Below are 11,224 nucleotides of genomic sequence, written 5' to 3'. Positions count from 1 at the left end.
AGAGCTAAGAATTTAGTATAAGAAAAATATATATTAAAAATCGGTACAGATTCAAATATATTCAAAATGTTAACTGAAATACTACTGTTATTGAGTGCCTTGTTCTTTTTATATTTATCCTATCGATATGCTGTTAGTCGTCCAGAAGGATTTCCACCTGGTTAGCAATGTTTTGGAAAATTAATTATAATATTAAAAAAAAATACATGTGTATTGTATGAATGTTAATACGATTAAATATATTATAATACACAATAGGAGAAAATAAATTATTTTTTATATTATAATTAATAATCACAACTTCTACTTTTTCTTCTTGTAGGTCCTCCACGCATACCACTATTTGGTAGTTACTTGTTTATGATGATGTCCAATTTTAAATATTTACATAAAGGAGTGTTAAACTTTTCGAAGTGGTATAAATCGGATATAGTTGGATTTCATGTTGGTCCATTTCCAGTTGTTGCAGTACATAATGCCGAAGGCGTTAAACAAGTGTTAAACAATAAAAGTTTCGATGGACGGCCACAAGTTTACTTAGCAAAAATGAGGGAACCCGACCGTAATATTTTAGGTAAATTTAAAAATGTTTTATTTTATTTTATTTATTTATTTGTGAGTTAACATTAAAATTAATTTTAAATTAAAAATAATGAACTGGACTCTAAGGTCATTTGCCTAAAAAAATTTTAAACCTTATGTAGAGTTTATAAAAGAAATCTAAATATTTTAAATATAATTTCTTTTTTCCGAATAAAATTATTTTAAAAATCTAATATTTTTATCAGTCGAATTATTTGCGTGTTTAAAATTAAAAAATGTTTTGAAAAATATATAGAGATAAAGGTTTAAATGAATAAGTTGAATTTAAGTTAAGGTAAATTATTTTTAATATTAAAAAAAAATTTTAAGAAATTTTGCTTATATATGAAAAGTGAATAATTCTCTTATCGAATTTAAAAAATCATTTTTACTAAATATGGTGTGTTAATAAGAATGGTTCGATTATATATTGTGTGTATATGTATATGCTATAAATAAAATATTAAAAATAATAAAATAATGGTGCCCTTATGATATTATGCTTAAATGCTGATGTGCCAACATTTGTCTAAATATATTTATGTATATATATAGGAATAGAACAACTTGTGATTAGTAAAATTGAATTAGTAAAAAAGAATCAGCAAAATTGCAATGTATACTATATATATTTATATATACTTTAGCATATACAAAATAAGGATTTTGGGTATATTTATATACATGTATTTCTTTATTACAAAATAAGGATTAGCAAAGTTTATAGGATTCACATTTTTTCATAGTACTTTAGTATGGTCTTATACTCGTACAGTCGTCAAATGTTCTAACACAAATTGTAAGTAATTATAGAGCCCTGAAATTATTTGCGAAAACTGACAGACTTACCAACACAGCGTTATCAAATCTCAGAATGTTACAGGCTCCTCGGGGAGGTATGCAGATCTGAGATCAATTATTGCTTAGTCTGATGAAGTGATAAACAATAATCCAGTCAAGGCGTAAAGAGGGGTTTTGAAAATACCTCGAGTTAAGAAAAAGTAAAAGTGCTTAAGTGCACTGGCTCAAATAGCTTTAACATACTATATACCGTTTGTAAAGTTGTTTAATTTTGATTACACATTGACACGATTTATTCTTTCGAAATTATGGTTCAATTAGAATCTAAGTAATAGTACAAAATAACTGTTATTGTGTCAACTGATATTTAAGATTTACATATAAAGCACAGATCACTAAAAATAAATTTTATTAATTCTTATGACCGTTGTCAACTCTATCCAATCGAATATATTATTTTCTTCTTACATAGTTCCATTTATAAATACTTTTAATTTTATAATTAAGACATATTTTTCATTCATTTCATTCTTCTATAATGCAGAGTTAGTAATAAATTGCATCTGTGTTTTTGAGTCCTTGTTTCAAGAAGGTTTTAGCCCACATTAATGACGTAAGATCCTTATTAAGTGAGCTACTTTATTTTATTTTAAAAGTTTCGTTTTCTTTACATGTTAATTAATAATTAAAAATTCATTGTAAGAGAAAATTCAGTAAATAATATAATAGTAATTACAAAAAGCTGTGTTTCTTATAATTTTATTATGCGAATAAAAATTTTAAGTTTATTTGATATTTAAATATTATTTAAATATTATAATATATTAATATTAAATTGTATTATTATAATATTATATATTAATATATCTTATATATTATTATCTTATATATTATCTTATATATATCTTATTATATTAATATATCTTATTTATTCAGAAGGCATCGTATATATTCTGAAATCTATTTAACCTATTTGAAAATATAAAAAAATATTCTTATCAAAAAAATATGTTTTAATTGATTTTTCAAGTACTTAAAATACAACTAGAATTTATTTATTGTTTACTTATTTCCATTGAAAAATATTTCAATTAATACTTATCAAAATCACAGAAGTAAAATGCTTTTGAAATACTTCAGTACATTTTATACAAAATATATACGAATCGGCTCATGATAAAATTATAGTAAAAATCTGCAGGTTTCTTATTTTTGTTTATTTTTTTTGTTATCTTTTTAATCTATATAGGCAGACTACAAATTTTTTTTTATCGAAATCGGTAGTTACTGATTTAAAGTTTGTCTATTAGTGATAATTTAATGTGTCTAACAGATATAGTTCAAATGATTAGATATAAAATTAAATAATATTTGATGTAATAATATTTGTTTAAATAATTTATATATAAATGAATTAAAGTTATGAGTCTATGATTGAAGAAAATCTACCAAAATGCTTTTCATGAGACATACGAGTATAGATTGAATGCAATATGAATTAAGAAAACATTTCAAGATTTCAAATAAAATAAATATGTGGATATATCCTTTAATATAATCCTTTAATATAATATATTAATATGCTCTAAGATATTGTAAATAATTTCTAATGATTTTACAAAATACGTAATAATATGTGTTAATTTTTTTAAGGTATATTTTTCCAAGAAGGAACTATTTGGAAGGAACAACGTCGTTTCATTTTGCGTTATTTAAGAGATTTTGGTTTCGGAAGACGTTTCGAACAACTAGAATTGGTTATACAGGAAGAGTTAACCGATATGCTAGATCTAATACGTAATGGCCCACTTTATGAACATGAAAAAGAAATTGTAAAACCAGGTGGATATAGAGTATTACTGCCATCACTATTACATCCATTTTCAACAAATAGTGTCTTTCATATTGTATATAATGAACGCCATTCACGAGCGGAACAGGTAAATAAATAAAATATTGCAGTCTATAGTTTATAAGTCTGTTAATGGTCCTCAACGATTTTCAGTCTATCTAAATTTATTTGGGCTTCTGATTAAAAGACAATATTAGACAGTAACATATGATTTATCATGATAACTAATTTTTTAAAATAAGATATAATTTTATTAACAATTTTCATAATCGTAACCATGATTATAAAATTAGGTTGTGCTGGGCATTAAAATAAAACTAAGTTCATAATATTAAATCCGATATAGCATTAAACCGCAATCATCTGGTCTGATGATTGTGAATCTGTACTCAACAAATAAAACTACTAAACAACTTATAAATATTTCAAACTAAAAATTAGTGAATAAAAAAAATTATAATTAAAAGTTAAATATTAACTAATTATCTCTCATAAAACTCACATATCTAATTAAGCGTGTTATCAATCCAAGACACATCTATATCACACTTTTAATTATTTTTATATTTATACTAAACTGTTAGGAATAAAGTTTAGCTTAAAATGAATATAAGGCCTAAAAGTACTAATACAAAATAAAGTTGAATTAAATAATTTATTTAATTACTAATTTTTTGTACGAAGAAACAAAATTATTTTTTTGTACGCAAAGTTTTTCTGCTGAGTGTAAATTTTCAAAGTGAGATGTCGCACTAATTTAGTACAGAATTTTAATTAAAATAAAGTCTTAAGAAAGAAATTAATCAATTAATCGTATAAATAATTAGTTTTTTCTTAGTTTTAACAAAGTTTTTTTAATTTTTTGTAAAGTTAGAAATTATTTCAATTATTTAAAGCTAATTTATCGTAAAAGTATACATAACTTTTGTACTTACAGATGTCTATAATATGTAAATTTAAGTTCAACATTATCTCAATCGGCAATTAAAACTATATAACAACTATGTATAAATATAAAAATCAATATATTTAAATATATTTAAATTTACTGAATACTCGTATTAAAATTATATTCGAAAAGTACAATTGGCTTTCTTTAATTAAGAATTGCTTTGTGTATACTTTCAGGGAGTTTTATTAAAATTAACTCAAATGGCAATGCAGTTCCAAAGACATGCTGATGATTATGGCAAACTGTTAAGTATAATGCCTTGGATAAGGAACGTTTTCCCGAATTGGAGTTCTTATAATAAACTCATGGAAGCAAATATGTTTATACACACATTTTTCGCCAATTTCATTGACCGTCATATTGAAACATATCAGGAAGGGTTTGAGAGAAACTTTTTAGATTTATATATTAAAGAAATGAAGCAAGCCGAAGCTGAGGGTAAAACAGACTCCACTTTCTCACGCAGTCAATTCATTATGAGTTTAGTTGATTTCTCGTTCCCTGCGTTAAGTGCAGTCGGTGTACAGATCACGTTTTTAATACAGTATTTAATGCTTTACCCAGAGGTAATGAAACGTGTTCAAAAAGAAATTGATGAAGTTATAGGTAGTGGACGTTTACCCACTTTGGAAGATCGTAAAGAAATGCATTACACAGAAGCAACCATACGTGAAGGTTTACGTATTGAAACATTAGTACCATCAGATGTACCGCACAAAGCTTTAGAGGATACTGAGTTAATGGGTTATAAGGTGCCAGAAGTTAGTATATAAATTTATTACATTTTTCTGACAATCAATAATATATTTTAAATTTTGTAGAATACAATTGTAATTCCCAGTTTGTATGCATATCATATGGATGAACGTACTTGGGGTGATCCAAAAAATTTCAGACCAGAACGTTTTCTTGACGACGAAGGAAAGTTATGTTTAAAGAAGGATGTATCTTTACCGTTTGGTGCAGGTACCGTTTACTTGATTTATATATTATATTATAGTTGAAATATACAATATTTTGTATTGTTGTAGGAAAACGTTTATGTGCTGGAGAAACATTTGCTAGAAACATGCTTTTCCTTATGACAACAACATTATGTCAAAATTTCAATTTTGTTTTGGCACCTGGTGATAAGCTACCCGATTTATCTAAAAACTTGAATGGTTTAATTATATCCCCACCTGATTTTTGGGTACAATTGGAAGACAGAAAATAAGTCTATGTTTAATTTAATATTAATAAATTCATAAAAATATAGTAAATATAAGTGTGGGAAGAATTGTATCTATGCAATTATTTGTTTTGAAATAATTTGTGTTTTTATATAATATGAGAAATTGTAAATTTCCGGTGTTCGAAGTTAACATTTTAAAAAAAAATAATTCATTTATGGAAAAAATTTATATTTAAAATAAAAGAATGTGATATATATTATATGTAATAATTTATTAATTTTTTATGTAGATAATTGTATGGGTTGCACAACTAATTGATTTAAACAATTGAGTTTAAAATATTCTGTTCGATTAATAAAAATGTTTTTTATTCATTTAACTTTCAATTATGTTTACTTGAAGAAGTCCAAGACTCTATAGAGAGTTAATGAAAAAGTACAAGAATACTTCAATTAATATGACATCTTATGAATTTGCTCTATTATTACATATCATATTTTGTAAGAATTTTCTTATGTAATTTTTTTAGCCTATAGTTTTTTTGTTTGAGAACCTGAAACTATACACAATAACTAAGGTGAGAATCGATTTATGCGATAGATCTGAAATAAGGTAACATTTAAGAAGGTAACGTATATATATATATATACACGTTTGCTTATTATAATATGGTTGTTAAGGTTTAAAGTGAACCTAGAAGGGTCATGTTGTGTAGAGTCTCATCACAAAATTTTAACCGACATATGTATAGTTTTTTCTCTCACTCTCAATTTTATTGCTTAGATTGAAAACAACAACAACTTTGATTTTGAGGAGGAATGACACTCTACATAACATGGTTCCAAGTGTTCTTAAACTGCTGACTACTTCAATTAAATTTACTCAATTATTATTTATATTAGTTTTAATTACAATTTGATAAAGGAATTGCATTTTGATAAGACCTAGATCGATTCATTTTACAAAATTTATATTCAGTACGAAATTATAATATCTAGTGAATAGATCTTAAATTTAAAAATAAGAAAATATTTAATACTATTTAAATACGTTAATTAAATATGATGAGTGAAATTTTATGGTTTTTAAGTGCTTTATTCTTCCTATATGTATATATTCTATCGATATGCTGTTGGTCGTCCAGCAGGATTTCCGCCAGGTTAGAAATATTTCTTATAATGTTATCTAAAATTATTGTTTTTAATATTAACAATAACATATAATTAATATTATATATTACAAGTACAATTTGTATTTAAATCATTACTGTGCGTTAGAATATTAAAGCTATTATTACAACTATTTCATACATACATTTGACTTTTTAGGTCCTCCACGCATACCGCTTTTCGGAAGTTATTTATTTATGATGATGTCTAACTTTAAATATTTACATAAAGGAGTATTAAACTTTTCAAAGTGGTATAAATCAGATATAATTGGATTTCACGTTGGCTCATTACCAGTAGTTGCAGTACATAATGCAGAAGGCATAAGACAAGTTTTAAATAGTCCGAATTTTGACGGACGGACTCAATCATTTTTAACAGAAATGAGAGAACCTGATGGAAATACTTTGGGTGCGTATTTACTAACTAATGATAGTACATTTCTTATATATTGAGTTTATTAGAAGAATACAAAGTCTCTGTAGCCTTTTCAAGAGTTGCATTTCGTGTGTATCATAACATACTGTAGTTAAATTCTTTAAAATGTTTTTCTATTACATATACTCGTACGAAGAAATGTAGTTTTAATTTAATTAAATCAAATGGTTTTTTAAATCATCGTAAAATAAAAATTTGAACACATTTACATACAAGTATTTAATAAGGAAGAACTAATGTGGTCGTGAAAACAGACTATATAAACCGTAGACTACAGACTGTAGTGAAAACAGTTATATAATTCAGACTCTACCCTCCAGAATATAATTCGAAAACCTATAATAAAAGTTTTAATAAATAAAATCCAAATTCGAATTTATAAAATGACTTGTTTCTAGTCAACGATTGCTGAAATCCTTTAATTCAAACCCTTTGTTTTTTGAATAGGCAATAAATATTATATTAAAATATAAACAATCAGATTGCAGATGAAAAAATCAGAATACAAAACTATTATTACTACCTCATGTTGTGTAGTCACACATGTCCAAAGATATAGAAAAAGGAAACGATGGCATCAGATTCAAATACAACAATATATCTATAAACCTAGATGTTTTCTTCCTTTAATTACTAACTTCTATAGAGCAAAAATGCTGCATTTTTAATAACTACGAAAGTATATGTATGATCTTTTAGATACAGAATAAAGAATTTCAAAAATGGTTATCCAAAAAAAAAAAAACTGTATGAAAATGGTTCATGATAGAAGGAAGATAAAATAATAATAAGATAAAAGATATTTTTATTAAAGAAAAAAAAAAAATTTGGAAAAATGAATAAAAATGATCGAAAAATACTAAATAAATACACCATAAGATATACCAACACAATTAGAAAGAAATGTTCATTACGTATCAAAGTTAAATAAGTATTTTTATACACAAAATTTCTTAAAACTATTTTAATTAATTCATGTCAATTTGTTAACTTGTTTTTAAATAATGAAGTGCACATGAAACACTTCAGATACAACGTCACCTAAACTTCCCTTGTTGATATCATAAAAAGAGAAACACTGATTAATACATCTAAATACTCGTATCTTAGTTTTTGGTCTAAGATTAATGATTTTATTATTAATAATCATGTTATTAATATTTATTAATAATAATGTTATTAATATTTATTAATAATAATATTATTGATTTTAATTAATAATAATATAAATAAATAAATTGTTAATTAATTAATAATAAGAGTTTTAAAGTCCAATTTCTGATTGAAATGGCATTATCATACTTTCAAAAAGACGAGTTCTTGAAGGAATCCTATTGCGTAAAATATTAAACTGATAATTGCTATTATTACAAAACTAAGAATATTACATTCAATAAATATATGAACGTTCTATATACCTATATATACATATATATATATATCTGATATGAGCTTGTGAATACATTTCATAAGATAAAATTTTAAATTAAATAAAAAGACTTTCATAATTTTCAAAAAATTTTCGTATTCAAATTTTAAGGTATATTTTTCCAAGAAGGAGTTCTTTGGAAGGAACAACGTCGTTTCATTTTGCGTTACTTAAGAGATTTTGGTTTCGGAAGACGTTTCGAACAACTAGAATTGGTTATACAGGAAGAGTTAACCGATATGCTAGATCTAATACGAAATGGTCCACTTTATGAACATGAAAAAGAAATTGTAAAACCAGGTGGATATAGAGTATTACTACCATCATTATTACATCCTTTCTCTGGAAATATTTTATTTCATATTATATATAATGAGAGACATCCACGATCAGAACAGGTTAGTTAATAAATTCATAAGTTATTTTATGAATATTAGTATTTTCTGTTATTCCATATATATTTGAACTTCTATATATTAAAATTAAACAAATTTAAGTAAATTTATGTTATAATATATTTTAATGATTTAAGGGAGTTTTATTGAAATTAACTCAAATGGTAATGCAGTTCCAAAGAACAGGTGATAGTTATGGCAAACTTTTAAGTATAATGCCCTGGATAAGGAACATTTTCCCGAATTGGAGTTCTTATAATAAACTCATGGAAGCAAATAATTTTCTTTACAAATATTTCTCTACTTTGGTTGATCGTCATATTGAAACATACCAGGAAGGGTTTGAGAGAAATTTCTTGGATTTATATATTAAAGAAATAAAACAATCGGAAGCTGAGGGCAAAACAGACTCCACTTTCTCACGTAAACAATTCATAATGAGTTTAATTGATTTCTCAATCCCTGCTTTAAGTACAACCGGTGTACAGATCACGTTTTTAATACAGTATTTATTGCTCTACCCAGAGATAATGAAACGCATTCAAAAAGAAATTGATGAAGTTGTAGGTAGTGGACGTTTACCTACTTTGGAAGATCGTAAAGAAATGCATTACACAGAAGCAACCATACGTGAAGGTTTACGTATTGAAACCTTAGCACCATCAGATGTAGCACACAAAGCTTTAGAGGATACTGAGTTAATGGGTTATAAGGTGCCAAAAGTCAGTACATATATATGTTTGTTTAACTTTTATGACAATAAATATGTAATTTTAAATTTTGTAGAATACAGTCATAATTCCCGGTTTGTATGCATATCACATGGACGAACGTATTTGGGGTGATCCAGAAAATTTCAGACCAGAACGTTTTCTTGACGACGAAGGAAAATTATGTTTAAAGAAGGACATATCTTTGCCGTTCAGTGCAGGTAAAATTCAGTTGACTTATATATTGTAGTTAAAATACACAATATTTTGTATTTTTATAGGAAAACGTTTATGTCCTGCAGAAACATTTTCTAGAAACAATCTTTTCCTTATGACAACAACATTATGTCAAAATTTCAATTTTGTTTTGGCACCTGGTGATAAGCTACCCGATTTATCTAAAAACTTGAATGGTTTAATTACATCCCCACCTGATTTTTGGGTACAATTGGAAGACAGAAAATAAGTCTATGTTTAATTTAATATTAATAAATTTATAACAATATTGTAAATATAAATGTGGGAAGAATTGTATGAATGCAATTATTTTAATTTTAATTATATTAATTTTATAAAACTTATCATAATTCATTTATCCTTCATCAGTGATCTTGGAATTATTTCTTGTATTTAATTATTCGTAAATAATTTTTTGAGACTACAAGTAGCAAGGGTTGAACTCGAGCCCTGCTAAATTTGAACCTCAGTGTCAATATTCATTAGCCAACTTGACTTGTACCATATGTTCAAATGTGGGCTTTTATTAATTTGGTGTGAAAGTTCATTACTTGGTGTGTTATATTAGAACGAAAGCATAAATCAGCTGTAGAATAACACTGGGCAGGGCCTTGGTACTTGCATATTCAAAAAATTATTTACGATTAATTAAATACAAGAATTCTTTCCAAGACCACTGATGATGAATACTCGAAACAGCTGTATGGTTCGCCAAAAATTCAATTAATTAAATAATAAAATTTTATTGTTGTTATTTAATACTGATCGGGATACCTCTCCATTGAAAACAATAGTTTATATTAAAAATTTTTTTATTTAGAAATCGTTTATGGAAAAAAAGTATATTTAAAATAAAAGAATGTGATATATATTATATGCAATAGTTTATTCATTTTTTATTTTAATAATTGTATTCTATGCTGTTTGATTATTAAATATGTTTTTTTATTCATTTAATTTTTAATTGTGTTTACTTGCGAAAGTCCAATAGTCTATTGAGAGTTAATGAAAAAGTTTATGAAAAGAATACTTTAATTAATATGACATCTTATGAATTTGCTCTATTATTACATTTCATGTTTTGTAAGAATTTTCTTATGAAATTTCTTTAGCCTATATTTTTTTTGTTTGAGAACCTGAAACTATACATAATAATTAAGGTGAGGATCGATTTATACGACAGATTTGAAATAAGGTAACATTTGATTTTTTTTACATTGATATTGTATGACGTCAATTAATGATCTAATGCTTATAGTTTGTTTGTTAAAATACGGTTGTTAAGGCTAAAAGCAAACCGTTAAGTGTTTTTAAATTGTCGACTACTTCAGCTGTATAACTTAATTCTTATTTATATTAATTTTAATTACAAGTTGATAAAAGAACTGCATTCTGACAAGGCCTGATTCGATTTATTTTTGAAGTGCGTATTCAGTATGCATTTATAATATCAAGTGAAAAGATCTTAAATTTAAAAAAATTAA

The 11,224-nt window shown here is 25.4% G+C and overlaps 1 protein-coding gene and 1 pseudogene across 1 annotated transcript; both read left to right on the top strand.

Annotated features, from left to right (window-relative positions):
- The first annotated feature begins 6 nt into the window (after window positions 1–6).
- Window positions 7–5,579, top strand: LOC119681056 (probable cytochrome P450 304a1). Its single transcript, XM_038094122.1, has 6 exons — window positions 7–160; window positions 323–574; window positions 3,037–3,323; window positions 4,364–4,948; window positions 5,009–5,153; window positions 5,219–5,579. The coding sequence occupies exons 1-6, from the start codon at window positions 67–69 to the stop codon at window positions 5,401–5,403; spliced, it is 1,548 nt and encodes a 515-aa protein (XP_037950050.1). The 5' UTR covers window positions 7–66; the 3' UTR covers window positions 5,404–5,579.
- An 844-nt stretch (window positions 5,580–6,423) lies between these two features.
- Window positions 6,424–9,969, top strand: LOC119685562 (annotated as a pseudogene).
- The last annotated feature ends 1,255 nt before the right edge of the window (window positions 9,970–11,224 follow it).

This window comes from Teleopsis dalmanni, chromosome 2 (genome assembly GCF_002237135.1).
Source record: "Teleopsis dalmanni isolate 2A chromosome 2, ASM223713v2, whole genome shotgun sequence".
Taxonomy (NCBI): Eukaryota; Metazoa; Arthropoda; class Insecta; order Diptera; family Diopsidae; genus Teleopsis; species Teleopsis dalmanni.
The sequence above is the reverse complement of the archived record's forward strand: the minus strand, read 5'-3'. Positions and strand labels throughout refer to the sequence as shown.